The sequence below is a fragment of the Canis aureus genome, chromosome 15 (assembly GCF_053574225.1).
Source record: "Canis aureus isolate CA01 chromosome 15, VMU_Caureus_v.1.0, whole genome shotgun sequence".
Taxonomy (NCBI): domain Eukaryota; kingdom Metazoa; phylum Chordata; class Mammalia; order Carnivora; family Canidae; genus Canis; species Canis aureus.
In genome coordinates this window covers 40,765,588-40,793,004 of record NC_135625.1, presented here as the reverse complement: position 1 = coordinate 40,793,004, position 27,417 = coordinate 40,765,588, and the positions used below count along the sequence as shown (strand labels likewise).

At 33.2% G+C, this 27,417-nt stretch overlaps 1 protein-coding gene across 5 annotated transcripts in view; it reads right to left on the bottom strand.

Annotated features, from left to right (window-relative positions):
* The window catches only part of LOC144284574 (A disintegrin and metallopeptidase domain 3-like), a 95,562-nt gene that overhangs the window by 55,909 nt on the left and 12,236 nt on the right, over positions 1–27,417 (bottom strand). For all 5 annotated transcript variants that reach the window (XR_013352996.1, XM_077849255.1, XM_077849254.1 and 2 more), the window contains 7 exons: positions 24,177–24,253; positions 23,311–23,488; positions 13,772–13,834; positions 6,659–6,730; positions 6,257–6,423; positions 5,058–5,139; positions 3,030–3,166 (listed from right to left, as the gene is read on the bottom strand). Coding sequence is in view for 4 of the 5 variants with exons in the window: in XM_077849255.1 (XP_077705381.1) it covers positions 3,030–3,166; positions 5,058–5,139; positions 6,257–6,423; positions 6,659–6,730; positions 13,772–13,834; positions 23,311–23,488; positions 24,177–24,253 (776 nt within the window). In the remaining variant the exon portion in view is untranslated. The remainder of the gene's footprint in view (positions 1–3,029; positions 3,167–5,057; positions 5,140–6,256; positions 6,424–6,658; positions 6,731–13,771; positions 13,835–23,310; positions 23,489–24,176; positions 24,254–27,417) is intronic.

The following is a 27,417-nucleotide window of genomic DNA, read 5'->3' as shown; positions in this document are numbered from 1 at the left end:
ACAACGATGCCATTTTAGCTTCTCCTCAACCCTTGCATTTAATTCTCATGTCTCCTTAGTTTACTTACATAGTTTTTTGTTGAATTACATGATTATGAGAAGTTCTGTGATTACAGACTTATTATTCGGTAGAATGTCCCTCAGTTAGGACTATAAAATATTTCCTCATAATTAAACTGAGGCTATGCATCTTGGCAACATCATCACAGGAGTGTTGCTGAGTCTGTTTCACTGCATTCTAACAAATGGCATAGGATTTCAATTTGTTACAGTACTGATGAAAGTCGTTTTGATTAGCTAAGGTTTATCTGCTAGTTTTCACTCTAAAATTACTTTTTTCTTATTAGTTAGTAATTATCTGAAGAGAAATACTTTGGTTTTGTGTTAATATCCCATTCCTAATTATGTTTTCAATTTTAATTTATCCATATATTTATATGAATATGGAATCATGTTTTTTGGTCATGTTAATAAATAGGCTATAATCCATTAGTATCATTATTACTTATAAAATTCAGATTCCCACAGATTTGACTATTGGGAGTTGGCTTTTGTGTCTCTTTGATGAATCTCCATAATTCTTTTTTCTCATGCAAAAGAAATTTTCTCATGCAATATGTTCCAAGCTTCTTTTTATTTTCTTTTATTTTTCTTTTATTTTCAATCATTCCTTCAAAGTGCCCCAGTTATTTTAGTGAGGAATAGTATTTTTAAAACATGATTTGGGTGATACATGTATTATTGTTACTAGATTTTTTTCAAGAGGAGAGATCAAGGCCATGCTCACATCTTAAAAAATCACAGCCCCTTTGCTCTTACCTACAATTTGCCATATCCCCACCAATTCTGGCTCCTGCAATGGCATGAGCTTACTGATACTTCAGTCTCAGGAGAGACAACTCGTTAGGGTATGGCTAGCCAATGATTTGAGTCCCCAGGTCAGTAAGACTTTTAGAGTTCCTATTGTCATCCTATTTTATTTCCTGGTACACAGCTACTTACTTCATGCTTCTTAGTTCTTGTTAGTGGATTGGTCCCACCTGGTAGTATTTATGGTGCATTTCAGTTTGGTAAACTTGTGGAATATGCTTTTGCTGTTTGTTTTTCTAGTTTCACTGTGTTTTATGAGAGAATAGGGGGAGGCTAAAATACCATGCTGACACTTTTACCACTTGATTTCCATCCTTTCCCTTATTCTTGAAACACATCCCTCCCTAGGTAAAATTCCATCCTATCTTGGTTCTTGTTTCTTTTTTAAAGACTTTTTAAATTTACTTATTCATGACAGACACACAGAGAGGGAGAGAGAGAGGCAGAGACACAGGCTGAGGGACAAGCAGGCTCCATGCAGGGAGCCGGACATGGGACTTGATCCCCGGTCTCCAGGATCCGGCCCTGGGCTGAAGGCGGCACTAAACCGCTGAGCCACCTGGGCTGCCCTTGGTTCTTGTTTCTAATATTTTCTTCCTTTCTGTTCCTGCTCACTGCAATTCACCTGTTTTTCCTCAATTATTCAGCCTGTAAATATGAGAAGTATACAAAGCTAATCTTAAGGTACCCTTATCACTCTTTTAACTTCTTTGTAAATGATCCTCATGGTTTTAACTTCCATCAATAAAGTGATGGCACATTTTAAATTCCTTACTCTCTGAGATCAGGACCTATATATAACTATGCATCTAACTCTAATGGATGACTCAGAATCCTCATCCTTAACATAAACTGCCCCTCAAGACTTCTCATTTCTCTGCTTTCCTAAAATATTTTTCTTTTTCAATATCTGTTAATAAGTGTGATAGCTAAAAGCCTACAAATAATTCTTCACATCTTTTTTCTCTCAATCCTAATAAACTGCCATAAATTATTATGAGAATTATCTCTAAAATTTTACTATGTTGTTATTCCTTCTGATATATATTACATTCCTTTTAAGATAATTTTTACTATTCATACTGATAAATTAATTTAAAATGTGTTTGGTTACCATTTATCATAAAACTCTAGTTCTTGCATCATGATTGCACAATCAAGCTCTTCCATATACATTCTTGAATCATCTGGCTTTCTTCCCCTGACTTCTTATGTTTTAGCTTCACTGTATTTTACTTTCTTTTCCCTATGTCTAAAACTTTCTTCCTTATAGTCTCAGCTATTTTTTTTTCTTTTTTATCCTTCTCTCAATCTCCTTATTCTAGTCTGTCCAGCTTTTCAGGCTTCTTGCTCTTCAAGTATCACTTAATTTGCCAGCCTGAAAAGTTTTCAACATGCTCTTATGACCAAATTCATATCCTTCATTATTGTTTCCTCAGAAAACTTTCCTTTATCAGAAAGTTTCTCCCCGCCATGTATTCCCTATTTATTTCCTTCTTGGCACCTATCATAAGCTATTTATACTTTGTTTAAAAAGTAGGTTTACTTTTTAATTTTCAGACACTGATAGGATATTTATGACAAATCTATCTTGTTAGCCATTTATAAGACTATCACAATCACTACAACACAGTAAGTGCTTATTATATATTTTTAGAATGAATGAATTTCATCTCAAGACTCTAGTAAATGCCCAGAAAGTTATCATCAACATTCACTTTCTCTGTAACATTTAATATAGAAATATTAAGTACATTTTATGCAATATCAAATACTCCTCTTTAAATAAGATAAAAACAGAGGGGGGGGGCAAACCATGAGAGACTCTTAACTCTAGGAAATAAACTGAGGATTGCTGGAGGGGAAGTAGGTGGGGGGATGGGGTAACTGGGTGATGGGCATTAAGGAGGGCACTTGATGTAATGACTATAGGTGTTATATGCAACTGATGAATCACTAAATTCTACCCCTGAAACTAATAATACTATATATGTTAACTAAATTGAATTTAAATAAAAAATTAAATAAGTTTAAACAAGCACATTATGTTTTTAATAAAAATATTCTTACTCAAGTTGTATTGCAAGAGATGAAACATCAGTTACTGCTACGAACATTTCCCAAGAGAAGATATAGATTTGATAAAAATAAAATCTTACATTGCTTCAGAATTCATTATGCATGTAGATCCTGGACAATAACAATTGTAGATGTCATCATATGTTAATCCTAGATTAATTCCAAGCAACTGTGCCATAACAACTGAAAATGCATCTAAAGTTATCATCTGTGGATACTAAATGCAAAAAAAAACAAAACAAAGCAAAACAGAATTGTTGCCTAAGTTATTTCTTCACCTCTTTGATCTTTTCTTTTTGGCCATATGACTTAAATGTAAATACAAATTTAAGAAACTACTATGTCAGAGCTCATTATTTTCTTAGGAATATGGAGAGCAAGAAAAAAATAGGTAATTTTTTTTCTTTTTGAGTTATTATATTTTTAATCCAAATGGCACTGACATAGAACAAAATAAGATTAATGCTTTTATTATATATTAAATTCCAATAAGCTTTAAAAGTTTTTGAGAATATGCACTGTTTCAGTAACTATATTATTTTTTAATGAACACTTAGAAAAAATGCATAGATTCTTAAGGGTTGAATTTGCGATCAGTTTTGACTTCAGAAATAGTTTTGGGAGAAAGTCAAATTGATTTTTTTAAAAGCCAGAATACTATAACAATTTGCAATTAGCATTTGCCTTCAAAAAACTCTTGGGAAGTAATGATGGCAGTAGACACAGACCTTGGCAACTTATAATCTTTTTACTATCTCCACAGTTTTCCCTTTTCAGAAGATCATATAGTTGGACTCAACAGTATGTAGCATTTCAGATTGGCTTTTCTCACTAACCACTATGCACTTAGTTTTTTCCATGGCTTTTCATGGCTTGATGGCTCATTTTTTTTTAAATCATTGGATAGTTTTCCTTTATATCAATTTACTCTAGTTTATCCATTCATATATTAAATGACATCTTGGTTGCTTCCAATTTTTAGCAATTATGAATAAAGCTGCTATAAACACGTATGTGCAGGTTGTTGTGTGGATATAAGTATTCAACTCATTTGGGAAACACCAAAGAGGACAATTACTAAATTATATATATAAAAAAAAAAGACTAAGGACTTGAATAGATATTTTTTTCCAGAGATAGTATACAAAAAGCAAAAAGAATATGAAAAGATGTTCAGTACCAGTAATTACAGAAGTGCAAGTCAAAACCACAGTGAAATATCACCTCATACCACTTAGAATGGCTGCTACTAAATAACAATAACAATAACAATAACAATAACAGAAAGTAATGTGTTGGTAAAGATGTGATGAATGTAAAATGTAAACTGTTGGTAGGATTATAAAATGATGCAACCACTCTGGAAATAAGTATCTTGGTTCCTCATAGTATTAAGAATAGAGCTACTACATGATCCAGCCAATACCTACTTCTGGTATATATCCAAAATAATTGAAATCAGTATCTTGAAGAGCTATCTGCATTCTCATGTTCATTGCAATATTACAATAGCCAAGGTATGGAAATAACCTAAGTGTCCACTGACAGATAAATGGATAAAAAGTGTCATATATATATATATATTATTCAGCCATAAAAAGAATGCAATCCTGCCATTTGCAACAAGATGGATGAACCTGGATAAAATTATGCTAAGTGAAATAAGCTGGACACCAAAAGAAAAATACTATATGATCTCTCTCATATGTGGAACTTAAAACTGTCACACACAGAAACAACAAGTAGAATGTGGATTCCAGGGGCCAGATTGTATGGAAAATGAGACAAGTTGGTAAAAAAGTACAAATATTCATTTACGGAAGATGAAGAGGTCTGGAGGTCTGTTTCACAACAATGTGAACATACTTAGCACTACTGAATTGTACACTTAAAACTAGTAAAAATGGTAAATTTTATATTACTTGCATTTTACCACAATAGTAAAAAACTTTTAAAATTATAACATTTGAGTTTCAAAATTTAAAAAAAGTATACTCTTATAAAAATTTGTCAAAACATTATGGCAGATATACTATACATATTTTGTTCCTTGAAGTGGATATTTCAAAACATGATATAAACTGAGTAAATGGGAATAAAATACATACCAGAGCAATTCCTGCAGCAAACTTTGGATTGCAGGCCATTCCATGATATGTTGCTCCCACATAATTCAAAAGGTCCCTATAACTAAATAATATTTTTTTTCTCAATAAATGCATTTTAAATTACTAACTGAATGACTTTTAAGAATTGGATTTCTCAATAAACCTTTTTTTTTAAATACAAATATTGCATATTACATCTAATGCTTTCAATAGTTTTGTATTTGGGTAATCTCCCATAGTTCCTACAAAAGTTAAGTTCTAAAGTCTATTTTAACATTATATGATACACGTCCAAAACCCAGCAGTGCCTAATCCTTCCAAAAAATTAACCACCGCTGGATGGATATAATTCTAATATGTACAAGTCAGGATAGCTTACTGCCATGATTTGCACATAGTGAACCCCTAACGCATGTAAAAAATGTTGGATTGGAGCACAGGGAGACAAAGAGACAGAGTATGCACTAGATCCATTAAGAATAAAAGAGATAGCACGTAGAAAGTGTCCTCATACATTTCAGTCTTTAGTTTTTGTAGCTCTTGAGTTCCCAAACCTGACCTTAAATTCCACAGGAATCACCAATATATTTAGGAATATCTTGCATATTATACCTTAAATTCCACAGGAATCACCAATTTATTTAGGAATATCTTGCATATTATTCAGAATTGTTTTTATTATTTCCATCTCAATAATCAAACTATTAAGAGAAACCTATATAGAGACTCTTAAAAAAAATAGTGCAAGTAGTTAATAGCTACATCTTAGGTCAGTATAGATATACCAGACAGTAACCACACTACTAATTTGATGTATTATATTTTAACTAGCATTATATGCAATTATTGCATTCTGTTAACTAATTTACATTGTGTTTAAAGTTCAAATGATGGTTTTAATTATTTACTAAGAAAACCTTTAAAACCATTGAGGCGCTGTTTATCTCAAGGCTTTCAGAATTTTCAAGTTTACTATATTTCCATAGGTAACAGCCTACTCTGAGAATACTTGCCTATTATGACTTAGCATTCTACACTATTGTCAGAATTTTATATTTTGCATTTCATCAAAACACTATGCATATAATCTTTTTTTGAAGTGTCTTATCATTACATAAAACACACTTTGTATATAACCTTGACAGCTATCATATGAAATAATTTAACAAACCCTATGTCAATACAAATAAGATACTTGCATTAATAAGTATGCCATATCATGGGACCTTTGAAACAAAAATTGTTCTTTCCATGACACAAATCTTTGTAGTACTTCATTAGCATCTCCGCTAAGTGAAATCTTATTTTGATCTGACCAGAGCTCCAAAGAAGTTAGCATAATAGTCATATTTAGCTGGGAAAACATCTGAAAACAGAAGGTACATAATATATAGTTTTAGGTAATCATAAATATAACATTACATTTCTATACATAATGTTAATATATTCAATTTACTCTTTTTTGGAGATGAAATTCATTCATTGAGGGATGAAACTAGTTGATAGGACTAGTTTTTAAAAAACTGGAAATGGTATTTACACAACCAATATTACTGCATTAATAGGAATGTTTCTTACTTAAATGAAACACAAATACTTACAGTGTTGATTAGACCAAAGATATGAACAACTTTCTCAGCTGCAATTGCTACTTCAGAGCCCATATAATCAAACTGAAAGGCAAATTTTGTTTCTTAATTGCTAGTGACAAGTAATAAACTATTACATATTAAATGGATATAAAATATTAAAATAATGCAGGGCTCAGGTGAAAGGAAAAAATAGAATTAAGATTTATCAAGTACTTAGTAAGTTTTAGGCATAAACCTAGAGACTTCATATATTAATCAATAATCTTAAGATGAAAAGGTTGTGATTGACTTCCTCTTCACACATAGAGAAATTAAGAGTCAAAAGTTAAGGTTCCAAGATTCCGTAATTACAAGGGTAAGAACCAGGACTCAAGTCTCCAACTAACTACACTACTAAGTCTTTTTTTTCCCCACTATAGTATGCTGCCATCATTTGTCTTCATCCCACTAAAACATGACTATAAATCCTGGATAAACAGCGTACTTTCTAAATACAGACCTCTGAGGACCATAACAGTGAATAATTTCAAGAATATGTCTTCATTCAAAGGAACAGAAGTCATAATATTTTCTCTAAATATTTCTAATTATGTGTATGTACACATTTCTAAGTGTTAGCAGAAAATATAAAAAGTGGCATCTTGGTATCTTCAATAATCTAATTTTCAGCAAGTCTGCCAAAAACTACTAATAGAAAATTAAATATAATGGATAGACTTCTCTGATTTGGACAAAAGAGATGTTATCCTCCCAGGTCCTTAGAAACTATTTATACTTTATTTCTCTGTATGTAGCCTATCCCAATAAACTATATTGCATAGTTACACAATGCAGCATGAGTGATATGAGTGAAAGTGATCCTTTGCAAAACTGAACATATGAAAAGCAAGACAAAAGAATACAAAAATATGACTATGGAAATAAACCCATATATTTCAATAGTCACAAATTATCAACAGACCAAATATTAGGTAAATGAGAGAAACTATTGAAAAAATCCACTACATGCAAATTAAAATAAAAACCTCTAAATTATGAGTACATAGAGATATTAAGAGTCAAAGCATGAAAATATACACCAGGAAAATAATAGACAAAAAGCATATATTATACGATAATTATATTAATCAATGCAATAATTACATTAATATTTAAAAAGCTTAAAAGCAAAAAGTGTACATGATAATTATCACAGTGCATTAATATTCAATTATTAAGAAAAATGGAAGAATTCTAAACTTGACTATAATAGCGTAGCAACAAAATGTATAAAACAAAATTTAACAAAATTAGAAATTATCATAGTGAGAGATTTTTACATAGTTTTCTTAATCATTAATAGATCAAACAGGCAAATTAATACAAGAATTTTCAAATTAAAGCAAAACTTAGATATGATATGTATAAAAACATATAAAACAATGAGACTTTTTTTTCAAATATACATAGAGGTTTTACATAAATTGACTTATATTAGGCCATAAAACAGTTATTTGAATATAAAACATAAGTGTCACTTAGATCACATTGTCCAATCACAATGCAATTTAGTTATAGTAATATGTATAGTGTTATTTGATAAAAAGTATTTTAATCATGTTATTTTTACTTACATGGATAACTCTAAAAGCTCCATGATGCAATTTATAACTTACTTTCAAACAGAGAGAGCACAAGTGATAATGGGATACATTGTAAAACAATAAGTCTAAGAAAAGAGAATATAGGTGTTGTTTCATTATTCTTATTTTTACAGCTTTCTTAGTGTATGTGCTGCCGAAGCGAGCACTATTTTTACAACTTTTATGAAAGTTTGAAAATATTTCCAAGTAAGATGTCTTAAAAATGAAGATAAAATAAAGACAACTGCATATGAACAAACGCTGAAGAGACCTCATCAACAGGCTAAACAAAAAAATCAGAAATACAGACCAACAAAAGGAATGAAGAGTCTTGGAAATGTTAAAATGTGGAAAAAATGAAGTGCTTTTTTCCTTTCCTTAATATCTTTAAACAAATCAATATTTTATTTAAACTAATTCATTTTGTGGTTTATAACATATGAAGAAGTAAAAATATATTACACTAATATCACAAAGAGGTTTTATGGAATTTTACTGTTGTAAGGTTCTTACATTGTATGTGAAGTGGTATAACATTAATTCTAGATTGTAAAAAGTTAGGAACATTTCATTGGAACACTAGAGAAACCACTGGTGTAAGATATGGGGATAAAGAGGTACAGCAGGAAAAAAAAAAACAGTATGGGAAATAAAAGCAAGTGCTGAAAATAATCCACTAATCCAAGGGTAACAAAGGAGGAACAAAGAAGTAAATCATTGATGGGACAAATAGAACACTAATAGGACAATAGCACTTAACCTACATCCATATTTATCAGTAATTTTGATAGACATAATTCAACTGAATTTCTAATGAAGAGGCAGAGATTATCTGACTGAATAGAGAAAAAAAAAGACCTACCAATATTGTTTACAGAACTATACTTTAAAATTTAAGATAGATAAACCCAACATAAAAGAAGAAATACTAAGCATATTTTAAGGAACTCCTCCAAGTTTTTAGTAGTTGGGTTTCTTTGTTTTGTTTCGCAGGATGTCATTTGCATTGAAAATGCCTTCTGTTGTTACTGGAATGGTAAGAAGGTACCCAGCTAAGTGGAGAGAGGAAAATAGGCCATCTAGATTCAATGTTAGCAACCTGATGGGAGAAGCTGTGGCTAAACATAATTCCACCACCTGTGATCTTGATTTTAGGCCAAATACTATTACTCCCATGTAACAACAAAAATCAAAATCTAAATGCTCCTGGGGTTCAGTTAAGATGGTGGAATAGTAGGAGGATCCTATGTTTGCCTCATCTCTGGAACAAAGCTAGTTAAAATGTTAGATCATTCCAAACACCCAAGAAATCAATCTGAGGACTGACAGAACAAACTGCAGAACTTGGAGGGAGAGAAGAAGTCACATCATGGAGGGTAGGAGGTATGGAGACATGATTTGAGGGAGAAAAGAACCACAAGTGCTACAGAGGAAAGGGAGCTCTGACCATGGAGAGAAGGGAGAGAGGAGAGAGGGAAGGGGAGAGGGAAAGAGAGAAGTGCACAGGGGATCACATAAGAAAAACTCTCCCCCAAAATCATTGACTGGGAAACAAGAGAGGCTGATTATCTTAAGTGTTTACAACCAGCAGAGCTCAAAGACTGGTGTTTTATTAGTTCCATGCTGTAATTTGTATGGAGTCCAGTGGGTGCTGCCGTGCTCCTGTGGAGAAGGAGGGTAGATGCCAGGAGCTAATGATGCAATCTGAAGATCCCCAGGGATGCACTGGGAGAGACGTTCCCCTTTCTTGGAACGCATCTAGGAGAGGTGACTTTCCCTGTCAGAGACAAAAGAGCTGGTGGGCACCATTGTGCTCCTCATCACCCTTTATGCATGGGGGACAGAGACATCTGCTGAGGGTGGCTAACCTGGACTTGGTTGGGCTTTTTGCTGTGTGTTACTCTAAACTCCAAACTCCTGTGCATTGGTGCAACTGCCCCTTTGGACAAAGTGGTACAAGCCTCAGCCTGGCAAGACCCTCACCCCGAAGATCAGCATGGGTCTTTACCACAATGGGTTCTTAAAGTTTGGAGTTTTGAAACTCATCCAGTGTGTCTGAAATAGAACATAGGTGCACTGCATGGCCTGGCAGGCAGACTACCCAGACACAGACAGGGAGAAGGCAGGGATCTGAGGGATGCCTCTGACACACAAGAGGAGACTGTTTGCTCTTCTATGAGGGCTTCCTGGACAGCAGTGGACATGAACTCACCTCTTTAGGGACAAGGGGTAGGGCTGGTCCACTTTTCTCCCATACTCATCAGCACAGACTGACTTCAGTGAACAGCACCGTTCCATCAACAATAGAGGCTTAAGCTGATTACAAACCACTCCTGCTTATGTTCTGCAAGTGCTTCTTAACTAGGGCAAGTGTGCCTGAGAGCAGCAGGTCCCTACCCCAGAAGACCAGCAAAAACCTCCTTATGCACCAAGTCTACTGACCATAGTGCTGCAAAGCTTCAGCTCAAGTGGAAATAGCATCAGGCTTCTTTTAACAGGCATACCAGAGCACAGCTAGTTAAAATTCACCACACTCTGGACAAGGTTCAAACTCCCCCACTGCAGACAAGGAGAAACTTCCTGAAGCATCAGGCCAGGAAGAGTATATGACCTCTTCTTAGCAAAGCCATTACTCCCAGGAGCAAGAAACATAACAGGCTTTCCTAACACAGAGAAGAAGACAGAGACCTAGACAAAATACCAAGATGGAGGAATTCATCCCCCAAAAAAAGAAGAAAAGGTCATGGCCAGGGATCTAATCAAAACAGAGATAAGTAAAATGCTTGGCCCAGAATTTAAAGCAAATCACAAGGATACAAGCTGGGCTTGAGAAAAGCATAGAAGACATCAGGCAGTACCTTCCACAGAGATAAAAGAACTAAACACTAGTCAGGCCAAAATAAAAAAATGCTGTAACATAAATGCAAAACTGACTGGATGTAATGACCACAAGGATGGAAGAAACAGAAGAATGAATAAGTGAATAGAATAATGAAAAATAATGAAGCTAGAATAATGGAAAATAATAAAGCTGAAAAGAAGAGGAAAAGAAAAATATTGGATCATGAATGTAAGACTTGGGGAACTCAGTGACTTCAATAATATAATAACTGATATCATGCAAGTACCCAAAGAAGAGAGGGGAAACAGAAGGTTTATTTAAGGACACAGCTGAAAACTTCCCTAATCTCGGGAAATAAATAGATATCCAAATCCATGAGATACAAAGAACTCCATCAAAATCAACAAAAGCAGGCAAACATCAAGACATATTACAGTAAAATTTGTAAAATACAGACATAGGGGGAAAAAATCCTAAAGGCAGCAAAGAAATCCCCAACTTACAAGAGAAGACCAGTAAAGATAGCAGCAGAGGTCTCCACAGAAACTTGGCAAACCAGAAGACAGTGACATGATATGTTCAACATGATGAATGGGGAGAATGTGCAGCAAAAATACTTTATCAAGCAAGGCTATCATTCAGAATAGGAGAGACAAAGAATTTCCCAGACAACCAAAAACTAAAGGAGTTCATGACCATGAAACCAGCCCTACAAGAAATATTGAAGGAGACTTTTGAGTGGGAAGAAAAGACCAAAAGTGACTAAGACTAGAAAGGAACAGACAAAATCTCCAGACACAATGACTTAACAGGTAATAATACAATAGCGTTAAATTCACATCCATCAATAATCACTCTTAATGTAAATAGAATAAATGCTTGAATCACAAGACTTGGAGTGTCAGAATGGATTAAAAAAACCAAGACTCGTTGATATATTGCCTACAGGATACTCATGATAGACCTAAAGAAACCTGCAGATTGAAAGTGAGGGGGTGGAGAAAAAAGCAGGAAGGGAAAAAGTCCTTAATCTACAAGGGAAAACAGATCAAGTTCACAGCAGATCTGTCCACAGATACTTGACAGGCCAGAAGTGAATGGCAGGCTATATCCAATGTGCCAAATGGGAAAAATATACAGCCAAGAATACTTTATCCAGCAAGACCAACATTCAGAATAGGAGAGATAAAAAGTTTCCCAAACACAAAAACTAAAGGAGTTCATGACCACTAAACTAGCCCTGCAAGAAATATTAAGGGGATATTCTTTGAGACGGAAAAAAAGACCAAAAGCTGTAAAGACTAGAAAGGAGTAGGCAAATTAGATTTCAATTTATATTAAATAAAGTAGTTGGACACTATGTGAACTCAAAATTTAATTGAGTTAATATATTTCATTAATATGTGGGAAAATATTATTTTAAAAAACTTACAAAATAGTATATCTAAAACAAAAATGGGACGCCTGGGTGGCTTAGCAGTTGAGCATCTGCCTTTGGCTCAGGGCATGATCCTGGAGTTATGGGATGGAGTCCCATATTGGGTTTCCTGCATGGAACCTGCTTCTCCCTCTGCCTGTGTCTCTGCCTCTCTCTCTCTCTGTATCTCTCAGGAATAAATAAAATTAAAAAAAATCTTATAAAACAAGAGTATATTAATATATATGCATGTGTACAATTAAAACAGGACATGTATACATATGATTTATCTCCTGGTAATAAAATTATGTGTGGGGTCTCCTGGGGGCTCATTTGATTAAGTTTCTGACTTCAGCTCAGGTCATGATCCTAGAGTCTTGGGATTGAGCCCTGCATCAGGCTCCCTGCTCAGTGAGAAGTTGGCTTCTCCCTCTACCTCTCACCCCACTGGTGTTCTCTCTCACTCTCTCTCTCAAATAAATAAATAAAATCTTTAAAAAAAACTGTGTTTTTTCTTTATTATTTTTTGTCTATTCTTTACTGTTATTGATTTTTTAAATTATTTAAAGATCCAAATATTTCCTTTTTTAAAATTATTTCCGTTTATGACCAAAATCATGACATTGTGACACTTGTTAAGATACTTTATGCAAAAATATCAGTGATAATGGACAAATCTGATTTTTTAACTTGCTACTCATATGACTTTGCTCAAAGTGATTACATAAACAAGAATTCCATAACTAAATGGATATTCCTATGAATAAATCTCATTTTCGGAATACAGAACTTCCACTAGAGAACTCAAGCAATTATACAGCCAGCATAAACTAATCTCATAAAAGAGAATATTTAACGATAAGGGTCTAATAAACAAAATAGCTTGTTTTAAAACGGAAATCAATTCAAGGAAAAGAATTCACCACATTACAGAGTGGATTCAGAAATATCTATAGCTAGTTGTAATCCAATAGTTATACTGTAGTAGAACCCTTGCATACATACATATACATCATTGCTAGAATTCTATACTGATTTGGAAATCAATACCATAAATATTGGTCCCTGTATATCAATGTAAAAGCAATTAACAACGTTTTTTTTATATCCTGCTATCCTAAGATACATATTGTGAACAGAATGAAATATCTGTATTGCAAACAAGGCAAGTTTCTTTTTCATATTCCCTTTGAACTTAAACACAGGACAAAGATATGATGCAATTTATCAATAGTACCTACCAAGGCTTTATCCATAACGACTTGTATTTTCAAAACTCTTTTCAATAGCACATCTGAATTTTTCTGTGAAACAGAGAACATGCATTAAATAAAACATTTTTAAAATTCTTATATTGTTTGTAATTATCATGAACATTACCTACATATATATGCACATAATTACATACATACATACACAAAGAGAGGTATAGATACATAGAAAACCAGATAGATATAGATTCATCAAGATATAATTAGAAAATAAGAGAATACCCACTGAATAAATAAGTAGATTCAAAATACAAATTTTAGGAAGAAATCAAAAGATTTTACCTATATTCCTGATAATTAGAATCCTCAAAAAATTACTGGAGGGAGAACCCATGTTTCCTTCCTCTGAAAACCTCTTCCCCAACCTTGAAGTTAAATGAACTTCCACTGACTGTCCTCCAAATGTTGCCTCTATATTCTCATTATTTTAATTATCTGTATTAACTTGTGGCTTATATTCAATAGAATGCATCCATTTTAAGAATACAGCTATAAGAATTGGTACTAATGTAAATACCCATGTAACAATTTCCAGAAGTAAGATAGAGAAAATTTCCATTTTGCTCTGCCAAGTCAATCATCCACATGGCTGAAGGCAACCAATTGACCTGTTTTCTCTTACCATAGGTTAGAATAATCTATTCCAGAATTTCATATAACTGGAATCATATAGTGTGTACTCTTTTGTTTCTGACTTTTTTCCCTCAGCATTCACTCATGTTGTTGTGATTATTAATTCATTAGTTTTTACTGCTAAGTAGTGTGTCATTTTAGAAATATACCATTTTATAAATATACCATTGACCTGTCGATGCTGTGAAAGATGGAATAAAATGGTGTCACTTATGTAAAATGTGTTTTAAAACATAACTGGGAGGACATAAAGGAGGTAGGCCTTATGCACATCCTCACTGGGTAGAACCATGAACTTTTGAACTGGGCCCAAACTTAAATATTCCTAGGGCCCTGCACAAACTTATCTGCAACTTGCTAATAGTAACAAATTTTTACTTAGTGACAGCCTTAAGAACCAATTATGTTTAGCCTAGTTTACGTTTCTGCTAACAATCAAAATCTTTGTAAACATATGCAGGCAGATTATAAAGACATAATAAATAAATATTATGACATGAATAAATCTATGAATATCCATGTACAGATCATTGTAAAGTTATATTCATTGTTCTTGGTAAATATTTAAAAATGGAATACTTGAGTCATATGGTAACTGTGGGTGTGTAAAGTAATACAAAAGTACCAGATTGCTTTCTAAGATAGTTTGATTATTCTAGGGTCTTTGCATCTCCTCATGAATTTGAGAACCAATATGTGTGAAAATGTTTTCTGGAATTATCAAAATTGGGATTATACTGAATCTACAGATTAACTGAGGGGAAATGAACATTTTAACAATGTCAATATCTTTATTCCTTGTGACCTTGCTCTTATAGCAAAGGGACACTCTTACAGTCCTGATTGTTTGACAGAATTTCTTTTTAATCTATACACACAGAGTTAGGTCACTAAAAACATAAGGTTATTTTTTTCCTTTAAACAATGTATGCCATTTTTTTTAATTTTATTTATTTATCCCTGAGAGATACAGAGAGAGAGAGAGACACAGACAGAGACACAGGCAGAGGGAGAAGCAGGCTCCATTCAGGGAGCCTGATGCAGGACTCGATCCCCGGACTCCAGGATCACGCCCTGAGCCAAACGCAGAGAGAGACTCAACCGCTGAGCTACCCAGGTGTCCCTGTATGCCATTTATTATTATTCTTTTTCCTATTTAGCATCCAGAAACTCTAGTAAAATGCTGACTGGCAATAGTGAGGGCAGACAGGCTTGAGTTATTCCTAATCTTAGGGTCTGTTTTAGTCAGTGCAGGTTGTAAAAACGTATACCACAGAATAGCTGGCTTAAACAGCAAACCCTCATTTCTCACAGCTCTAGAGGCTGGGAAGTTCAAGATCAAGGCCTGAGCAGATGCCCTTGGGTAAGAGCACTCTTCCTAGTTTGCAAATGGCTGCCTTCCTCTCACAGGACAAAGCAGAGAGAGAGAAATCCATATCTCTTCCTTTTTTTTTTTTTTTTTTTTTAAATAAGAGCATTAATCCCATCCTTAGGGCTCTACACTCACAAATGATCTAATTTAACCCTAATTATTTTTCAAAGGCTTCCTGATGCCATCTTCCTGAGGGTTGGAGTTTTAACTCAACTCTCAGGGGAATTTGGGGAACACAGCATGCAGTCCATAACAGGTAAAACATTCAGTCACTTACATTTATTAGGTTAGCTGTAGATACTCACAGATGTTCTTAATTAGATCAAAGAAGTTTTCTATTCTTAGTTTTTATCATGAATGGGTATTGAATTTTGACAAATGAAATTTCTAGAACAACTGATTAGATCTTATGGCTTTCTACATAACTATGTTAAATTGTTTTATTTAATTCCTCTTTTTTTTGTACTAATTTAGTAATAATGTCTCAAAATCCCATAGTCAGAATTCTTGAAAGAATATTTTTATACTATAATGGCAACTGGACTGGGTAAAAAAAGAGTTGGGATATCGTATACCCCCTAAAGAAGCCATTCTCAACATCCTCTCCATAGATATTCCTGTCTTATAAGCACTTCATTTTGGCAAAGGCTAAAAAGCCAATCTTGAGTTTTTCCATATTTGTAGTTGATTTTCTTTGATGCCAAAAATCCTATAGAATATTTATAAAGTCCAGCATATTAACAACATTATATATATCTGGGTGTTGCCAGTTTCTATCATAGTTTCTTGAGAAATTTTTCAAATTTAGGACTCTTTTTTCCAACGTTTTATTCTTTAATAACCTAGAATACTTTGGGTGCTAGTTTATTCATGAATGACAATATTATCTAGAATTTCTATTATCGTCTTTCACACTCCATTAGTCAGGATTCCTCAGAAAAACAGAACACTTATTATAATTTGTTATAATTAGATTTATATAAGGAATTGGCTCACATAATTATAGAGGCTGGCAAGTTCAAAATCTACAAAGTGGGCCTGTAGGCTATAAATCTACAAAGTGGGCCTGTAGGCTATAAATCAGGCTGAGGTACATTTCCAGACTGAAAGCAGCTGGCTAGAAGATTCTGTGGGAGGGTCCATCCATTTGTCCTATTCAGGACATCAACTGATTGGATAAGGTCCATCCACATATGGAGGACATTTCTCCTTTATTCAAAGTCCACTGATTTAGATGTTAATCTTATTCAGAAACACCCACAAAATTTGACCAACTGTCTGAGCAATATGTCCCAGCCAAGTTGACACATAAAATTCACCACCACACATTCTTAGGTTTTTTTCTATCATCATTTTATATAATTGCTTTCTAGACTCCTAAACCTGACTATAATATCACGTATTGGGGTTTATCGTAGTGTCTATTATTCATTAGCTACTTATCAATGGCTTTCAATTTTAAAATAGCTTTATTTTTCTCTTACATTTATTTCCTGAGCTCTTCCAAGGATCTTTTAAACAGATTATATAAATGTAGACCATTAGACTACTATAGAATGTATATCTCAGGGCTCACATTATCTAGGTTTGAGTTTTATTTCTATATCTTAACAAAGAATTTTCCAGAATAGTAATTTAAACTCTAAATCTCTGTTTCCTGATCTGAAAAGGGGGACAGCCATACTAACTTTTAGAATTGTTCAAAAAATTGGAAAGACAGAATATATGTAAAGCTCTCAGAACAGTATGTGGCACCTATGAAGCAGTACATGAATATAAAATAGTTTTTTCATTCACTTTGGATTTTGTGTTTTTCTATATTTATATTTCATATACTTCATTTATTCTTTTCTAAATATTATTATTTTAGAATATGTAGGTCTTTCAAGTCAAATCATTCTTAAACAAAGGGTAGAGATTAATGATTTTTATTATACTTTTGCTTTATTATAAGAAATAACCAATTATCTAAGGATGTTTGCTCCCTTCTCCAAGAGAACAGATATCAATGAGACACCTGTCCAGATTCAACTGTATTGAGGTAGGGATGCACACACCCTTCTCCCCTTACTCTTGACTAAATTCAAAGAATCTAATTGAGGACTCTTATGGGCCCCAAATCAGAGCTAGGAAGGGAATTAACCAGGAGAGTTTCATCCACTTTGATATTTTCCTGAGCAAGACATAAACCTGTTAAGCCACTGACAGTTGGAATTGCTTGCTTCAAAATCTTCTGGGATTTGACTTAATAGCAATTCTCATGAAAATACGGGATGAGGACAGAAGCTTACACAGCTCTTCCATCTTTTCATGTGATTGAAATTTCATGATATTTGGCAACTATTATTTGTGAATTTGGTTGTGATTGCTTTTGGGCTACTATCTTCAATCAGGAGGAGATCAGAGTCTCTCTTTTTCTGTTTAATTGTTGTTTGTTTTACTTTGAGGGAAGAATATTTCACATTAGGAGGAAAGAAAATTTTTAAATTTCAATAAAATATCTCAGTTATGTAGTTCTGGCTTCATACAGAATTACAGATCAGAAATTACTTTGCCTCAGTTTAAGTAATTGTGGTATTGCCTTTCAACTTCCAGTATTGCTGCTGGGAAATTTCATGCTATTCTGCATCCTGACCATATATAGGAAACCAGATTTTTTTTAAAATATCAGTTCAGGGATGCCTGGGTGGCCCAGTGGTTGAGTGTCTGCCTTTGGCTCAGATTGTGATCCCAGGGTCCTGGGATCAAGTTCCACATCAAGCTCCCTGAGTGGAGCCTGCTTCTCCCTCTGCCTATGTCTCTGCCTCTCTTTCTGTGTGTCTCTCATGAATAAATAAAATCTTTAAAATAAATAATTAAAATATCAGTTCAGAAACTCACTTTAAACAATTCTGATAAGTTTTCATTTTTTTGAAGATTGATTGATTGATTGATTGATTGATTTGGGGGAGGAGAGAAAGCAGGAGCAAGTGGGAGAAACAGAGGGAGAGGGAGAAGCAAACTCCCTGATGAGTAGGTAGCCAGATGTGGGGCTTGATCCCAGGGCCTCAAAATCATGACCTGAGCAGAAGGCAGACACTTAGATGACTGAGCCATCCAGGTGCCCCTCTGAGAATTTTTCTTGGATTATTTTGTGATTTATTAATTTCAATTTCCTGTTTATTCATACTGGGAACTCCTGTTGTATTACCCATCTCTTATTTTAATTTAAATATCTTATCTCTTGATTTTCCTTGTCATTTGTCTTTGTATTTTACTTTTTGTGTGATTTCTGGAATTTTATCTTGTGAACTTCCTATGGAGTTTTCTTTCTTTTTTCATTTTTATTATCATACTTTTAAATCCCTAAGAACTATCACTTATCTGCTAAGTGTTTTATTTTTTAAATAGCACTCCATTCCTAAATTTATGGATGAAATATTTTGTCTAACTCCTCTAAGGATATTGCCATTTTATTTTCTTCACCCTCTGTATTTTTTGGTACCTCAAACTTTAAAAACTTGATCTTTTCATGTCTCTATCTTCCATGTTAAATTGTTTCAGCATATGTCTAGTACCCCTTCATATTAGCAGTTGAGCTCTCAGCAGCTTATTCCAATATCTTGATGACCACATATGGAATTTTTGGGTATTGTCTTTGGAGAAAGCAATGTGTCTTGGTTGGGAAAATGCTGTCAACATAAATAGTTTTGATTCTTTTGGCTGGTTTAATTCCTTTCTGACGAGTCTTCCAATACACTTCTCAGAATGTATAAGCCTGGTTCAAATATCCAGTGTGCCAATTGGAAATTAAACACACTAGTTTCAGTATGGTATTCCTCTACGGGGAAATACAATAGGATATCTGTGACTGCTGTCCCCATTTCATAGACTCCCCAAAGAAAGCAGTCTTCAATTATCTCTCAGTCTACAAATAATTCATTAGGAAAGGAAACCAGGATGGCTAAATACTTACACATCTTATTTTCAACCAATTATCTTAAGTCCCTTTAAAATTATTTCTTAAGGTAACTGTACATGCAATTCCAGAAACATTTGAATAGTAATGTAGTATGTGTCACATTTCCCATAGCCTATTCCAATTCCTATTTCAGGATTTCTATTCCTTTAGTGCCTGGGATTTTTGATCACATCTCTTTAAAGAATGAAGAGGTAGACAGTGGTGGACAGCAAAGCAAAGTTTATTGAGTGATAGTACAAGGCTCCCAAAGAGGGAGGGGACCCAAGAGGTATGCCATTTTGGTGTTCAAATCAAGGGACTTTTATAAGGTCTTCTGCACAACTATTTTAAGCAAGTAGAGTGTGGGCCCTCTGCAGATTGGTTGCTAAGGCATGCTAATCAGGGTTTCAATCATGTACCTGTCTACCTATCAGGTTAATGTTTAAATTCTGATGGTCCTTTTTGGACTGACATCTGGGGACTTATGTCTTAACTGTTTCAGCTCACAACAAAATGTCAATAGTTGCATCTGAGGATGTTTTGCAAAAGTCACTTTTACAGAAGTTGCAAAATGGGATGCTATTGTGGTCTTTCTAAGCTGTAAAACAGGATAGTAGTCCAGTTTTGTCTTAGCTGGCCTGGCTCCCTGTCTTCTTGGTGGGGACCCTGGCCCTGACTACCTAATTGTCCAACTAATTCCTAACATTATCAGTTTAAGATTCATCTTTTTGGGGGCTAAATCAGCTATCTGCTATTTGATACCCATTATTATTTCTTCTGTTCTGTATGTGTTTATATGTTTATGCCACTTCAAAAATCCCTTTCATTTAGTGGGTTTCTTAAAAGGGATAAGAGGGATAAGTGCATGTGTTTAACATGTTTTTAATAGATAAGCTCTTTACAGTATTTTATCTGGTTTCTGTTCTACTTTTCAACTCTTTGTGTTTACTTTTATGAATATAAAAATATGCCTAAAATATGTTTTTATGTTATTCTTTCTGTTCCCTTTTAAAATCTGATATATAATCTCTTCATTCATGCTCATAAAAGCACTAGTCATGTGATAATATGCTTAACTAAACCTATAGATCTAAGCCTATCAAATATAGGATGAAAAGCAACTTTCGAACTATTTCATGAAAGATAGAAAATTCACAAACATATATCAATATTGACTTATCTCCATTCCTGCAATGATATATTTGGTTTTGTCTTTGGTTCTGACATTTTTGTTTCTATTTTAATTCATTACAACATTTTGTTTTGTACCCAAACTTTCCATAATGACTTCATTAGCTTGATCCACTACATTAGAAAATATGGTATGGTAAGCAAATAATAATAGTAATAATGATTTTTATTTATCACTTTTTAAATTTTTCTATATACTATGCTAAGTAATTTCCATTTATAAAGTTAATCTTTAAATAACTGTATGAGTCATGTATTATTTTTATTACTGCTTTTTCACAAGTAAGAGAATTTATACACAGAAAAGTTATATTACTCATCCAAGTTCTTAAAGCTAAAATGGACAGACTTGTAATTCAAACCAAGGCAACTAGGATGGTATGTTACCCCTATCCTGTCTGATCTCTCTCATTGCTAATTCACTGGAGGAGGATGGCTTCAAGTACAGTGTTACTTGAATTTTCTGTCCATCCCTTCAGGTTCTTCCTCTGCCACAGAATATTCATGGAATCCTTCAAGTTTTTCAATTTACTTATGTGATAGTGCTCTGTTTCAGTGGTGAAAATTGTCTTCATTTGTATCCAGTGTTGTACTGCAATATGCAAATGGTTTAAAGAAATGGCATAAAGTTTGTAGTCATCTCTATATCTTTTATTATTTTTATGAGTTTTTGTAAGGGCAGCTTTATTAACCTGTATATGTACCAATATCTTTGACAAAATAAACACAAGCAAATTAAAGCAACAGAGATGGAATTCATCATAAATTCAGTTCAAGTATCATTCATTACTATTTTACTTTGCTTCTCTTTAAAATGATATCCAACTGTGATGAGAATATGTGGACAGAGATTCATTCATTTTAGCCACTGATGATGAAAAACAAAGCTGTTCAAACATTTCCAAGGAGAAAGTTAAAATATATATTTTTTTGAGAGATACATTATGTGTATATATATTCTTTGAGATATATATATTCTTTTGAGATATATATGTAAATATATATATATTAATTTTTTAAAAGCCTCAAATAATTCATGAATGTATCTTCATATACTCATATATATATTTTTTTGAGATATATTTGTATATATCTCAAACAGTCTTTGGAAATATGCCTACCCTAGATGTAAGTGTTTATAATCAAAGTGTGATTGTTTAGAACTGTGCTACATTCATGAAGTACATTTCTTGATTAAAGTAAAAATATAAAAATGGAAAGGGGCACCTGGGTGGCTCAGTCAGTTAAGCATCCAACTCTTGATTTGGGCTCAGGTCATGATCTTAGGATCCTAGGATCAGCCCCACATCAGGCTCCATGCTCAGTGGGGCACCTGCTGAGGATTCTCTTTCCCTCTCTCTCTCTGCCCCTCCTCCTGCTTGTGCACACTTTCTCCCTTTCTCTCTCAAATAAATAAATCTTTAAATATATATATATATATAAATATACACACACACAAATAATGACATAATTATATAACATATACATTTTAAGTCTATATATAAGTTTATTTTAAATTTTATATAAATTTTAAATTTTATATAGATTTATATATATAAATGGAAATAACCTATATACATTTCATAATTATATAACCCATGTACATGATAGATAGATAGATGGATAGATAGATATCACAAAAGGGTATACATCAAATGGTTGTAGTGGATTCCACAACCTCATTTACCTCTAGAAAATGGTATATGGTCCATTCTTATTTTCTTACATATGTATATGTTTATTTTAATAGATGTTAAGCAATATACTTAATTTAAAATAATAAATGTAACAATTTAATTATAAGTAAAAATATGTATTATTCTTTTAATAGAAAAAAGAAAATTTCAAAGAGGAGTATATAGCTATATCATTATATAAATCAGTATACTTATAAATTTCTATTTATAACTAGAGATACTAAAAGAATCAGAATACTTCACTACTCTAAGAGCACTATCTCTAGACAATGAGATTTAGACAATTTCCTGCCTCTTTTCTACTTTTACATTTTCTAGCAAAATTTTCTATTAAAAAAAATATTGGTGGAGAAAATTTCATACAAACTAATAATCAAAAACTTTGTGTAATATTATATTAATAGAATGTTAATTCAAAAACAGTACAAATATGTATATATGCATCAATATACTCACAATTAGAAAAATGTAAGAATTTTGGTTTTTTAATTTTGTGCATTTATAGCTATTACATTTTCTAGATATATGACTAAACGTAAAAATATATTTAAAATTAATATCTTACAACAGAAGATATTAATTACCAGTGTATTTGCTTTCCAAATGTAATAATTCCAATGTGAATAAACTTATCAAAGATAACACAAGCAAAGATCACATATAAGTGGTTACTTACTTCTGATTTCACAAGAATCCTGTAGGGTTGATCTACCAGTTGAGTCGTAGTATAATTTTCTTGTACAGGGGAAAAATCAATTTTATTATTCTTTATTTGATAAAGCATATGCTCATATGCAGCTGCAGATTCCAATGGCTCAATGCCATAACTGACATTCTGCAACAGCAATAATCCCCTAGATATTTAAACACATAAGAAAGAAATAAAAACATAATTAATCTAGATTACCTACTGAGAAATGTAAATCAACATTATATAAAAACATTTAAAAAAACAGGCTTTTTTTTTTTTAAGATTTTATTTACTCATGAGAGACTGAGAGAGAGAGAGAGAGAGAGAGAGAGAGAGAGGCAGAGACACAGACAGAGGGAGAAGCAGGCTCCATGCAGGGAGCCCGATGTGGAATCGATCCCGGGACTCCAGGACCACACCCTGGGCCAAAGGCAGGCACTAAACCACTGAGCCACCCAGGGATCCCCTATAAAAACATTTTGTAGGAATTTAACAGTGGCCTTTGTGGTCTAATATCTAAGAATTATCTCTTCTTACTTGGCTAAACTTTCAAACACAATTTTATAGCTTCTTCTCTCTATTATGACATTTAGAAGTCATTGTGGTGCTAGTGCCAAGAAATGTGAATATTGTTCCTGCTAGCAAAAACTCTTTCTGTGTAAGTTTTATGACTACCAGCCTGATAAAGAGAATAGGAAAAATGATAAGAAGAGGAGGAGGAAAGTATATGAGAAGAAACAAAATCAAAGTCTCTATTTTCCTTGTCTTCACTCTAACCTTGAAGACATTTCCAAAAATTATAGGGCCACACAAGATTTTCAATCATTTATATCTCTAGAATATGCCATTACCTGAGTCCAGAACAAGTGCTAAGTGTCACAACTGATTTTGGAACCTCTGCAGCATATCCTTGATAAAGGCAATGGCCCTAAAAAGAATATATGAAGATACATTCATGAATTATTTGAGGCTTTTAAAAAAGTTTTTAAGATATTTAAATTCCAGTTAGCTAAACACATGTATAGTATAATATTAGCTTCAGGTGCACAACGCAGTGATGCAACACTTCCATACAACACCGGGTACTCATCACAACAAGTGCATGAATGATTTTTAAATAGTTTCTGGTTTATCTTTACTTCCTAGATATCATCAAACATTCGCATTTAGCCATTACCATAAAATTATCCACCAGATATTCCATTATCTGCAATCTCTTCCTCTTAAACCTTTTTTTCTAATAGTCATGACTCCTATCCTTTGCCAAATAATTCTTGCTTTAATTCTAATTTTTTGACAAATAACTTTATCTGCATCTTTTCTCTCTTAGCCACATTTCTTAAATGTGTAGTTTATAACTGCTAACTTGATGTAATTCACAGCATTACTTTAGCTTCATATGTGAACATGTCACTTTTTTTTTTAAGTTACCCAAAAGTATCTTAATCAATATTTCTTCATTTCTTTCTCTTTAGTATCTTACCATGTTCATTACCCTTAGTTTGAGCTTTCCTTCTTATGGACTTCCACAGCATTAATCTTCCCAGATTCTCCCCTAATACTCTCTTTCAGTGAATATTCACTTCTCTTCCCTTAAAAGTCTAGTGACATCTACAGTCAGTCCTGTTCCTTTGTTAATGCTATGCTAATAAAAACTATAGTATCATCACATTCTTTATGAATTTGTTTCTATGTCATTATTATATGTTATTAGCTGTCATGCATATTATTTCCATTAGTTCCAGATAAGAACTTCCCTCAGTGAGAAGGGAGTAGCAAAAATAGAGGAGAGGCACACTGACATCCAGTGGCCTTTGTACAGCCAGAAGAAATGCTCTCCATCACATTGATGCTTCATCATCTGATCCTACCTATCAGTACAAGATGGCCCAGGTAAGTACCTCTTACCACCACAGGCTGCAATAGCAGAAGTCGAGTAGAGTCAGAAGAACAACGCTCAATGGAATAATATAAAAAGCTATAAAAAAGCTAAATTGTCATTGGAACAACACACCACACTAAATCTAAACTTAAACTGGGTTGACTGCCTTCAAAAACAGATTTAAACATCAAAGATTCAAGCGAAAATCACTCACTATACCAAGAACCAAAAAACTCACAACAAAAATAAGAAAAGACAACTGATGACAGTATTGAGATGAGCCACATGTTAGAACTATCAGACAAACATTTTAAAGCAGCCATGGAAAACTGCTTCAGTGAGATTACAAATTATCTTGAAACAAATGACAGAATAGAAACACTAGCAAAAAATCTACTTGGGACAAAGAGAGTCATTACCTAATCATAAAAGCATCAATCCATTCAGAAGACATGGCAATCCTAAATGTACTAGGCATCAAAAAACAGAGCTTCACAATACATGAAGCAAACACTGATACAACTGAAAGAGAAAGACAACAAAAAAGCAATAATAAATGATGAACTCAGTATCCATCATTCAGTTATTGGTAGTACTAGGCAGGAAATCGATAAAAATACAGAACTGAATAACATTAATCAATATGATCTATATTACATTTATGGAAGACTCCACCCCAACAGCAGAGTACACATATTTTTCAATTATCCAAGAGCATTCATTTACACATACAATATAGTGGATTGTGAAGCAAGCCTTCACAAATTTAAAATAATTGAAATCATACAGGATATATTTTCTAACCATAATGATATCAAAGTAGAAATCAGCAGACAAGAAAAACAGGAAAAATCTCCAAACATTTGGAAATTGAACAACACACTTTTTAAAACCCCATGGATAAGCAAGAAGCCTCAAAGGAAATTTTAAAATATATATAACTGTGTTAAAATGAATATACAGCATATTGTTGTAGGCTGAAGCTCAGGCAGTGCTGAGCAGGAAATTTTAGTACTAAAATTCTTACTGTAGCAAAGAGAAAAGGTCACAAATTGATAATACGCTTTTCTCTCAACAAACTAAAACAAGAAACTCAAGGAAAGGAATAAGGAAGAAAATAATAAACATAAAGCTAAATGCTATGACACTGAAAATAAGGTAATAGTATGGAAAAAGCAAGAAAAAGCTGATTCTTTGATAAATTCAATAAACTGAAAAATCTCTAGTATGATTAACACAGTTAAGAAGAGAGAAGAGAGCAGTCATTCATGTCAGAAACAAAACATTCCTGTAATCATTAAAGGATACTAAAGGCCATGACAAAATTACACTACTAAATTCCACACCTAAGATAGAATGGATCAATTCCTTAAAAACCACAAATAACAAACAATACATATGAAACAGATAAATAAGATATTCCTATAACTATTAAATAAACTGAGTCGGTAATTTAAAATTTCATACACATACATACACACACACAAATCCCCAGGACTAGTGACAACAATAAAGAATTTTACCAAACAACTTAAAAATTACTATGTTCTTTATACAACATCTTCCAGAAAGTAAAACGGGAAATAAGACTTCCAAATTTATTTTGAGGCAGATATCATTCTACTACAAAAATTAGACAAAATCTGGACAAAAAAAAACCACAGATCAATACTTCTCATGAACTTTGATTTTAAAAAAAAATCCTCAAGATATTATTAGCAATCAAACCAGTCATGGGTAAAAAGAATTATCCATCAGAGCCAAGTTGCAGCTTGCACAAGGTTTTTTTAGGTTTATACCAAAGCATTTTCTTTCAATCAACTACAAATGCTATTGCATTTTAATTTCAGTTTCCACATGTTGTTAGCTGGAAATGCAGTGTATTTGTTGTGTTGATCACATATCCTAAAACCTTGCAGAAGTTACATATTTTATGGTGTTTTTTTAGATGGATCCTTGAGATTTTTTACATAGATGTGTCTTGTACAAATATGGGGCATTTTTCTTTTTTTCCTTTTCAATCTGTATACTTTTTATCTCTCTGCTTTGCCTTTCTGTGTTTGCTACAACTTCTAGTGCTGTACTGAAGTGTGTTCCCTATTTGCAGGATATGCATGCTGAAATTACAAAATGTTATTAAAATACATAAGAAAAGAAAAAAGATTAAAAAAAATGGAGAGTCTCACTGCATTCACAGATTGGAAGACTCA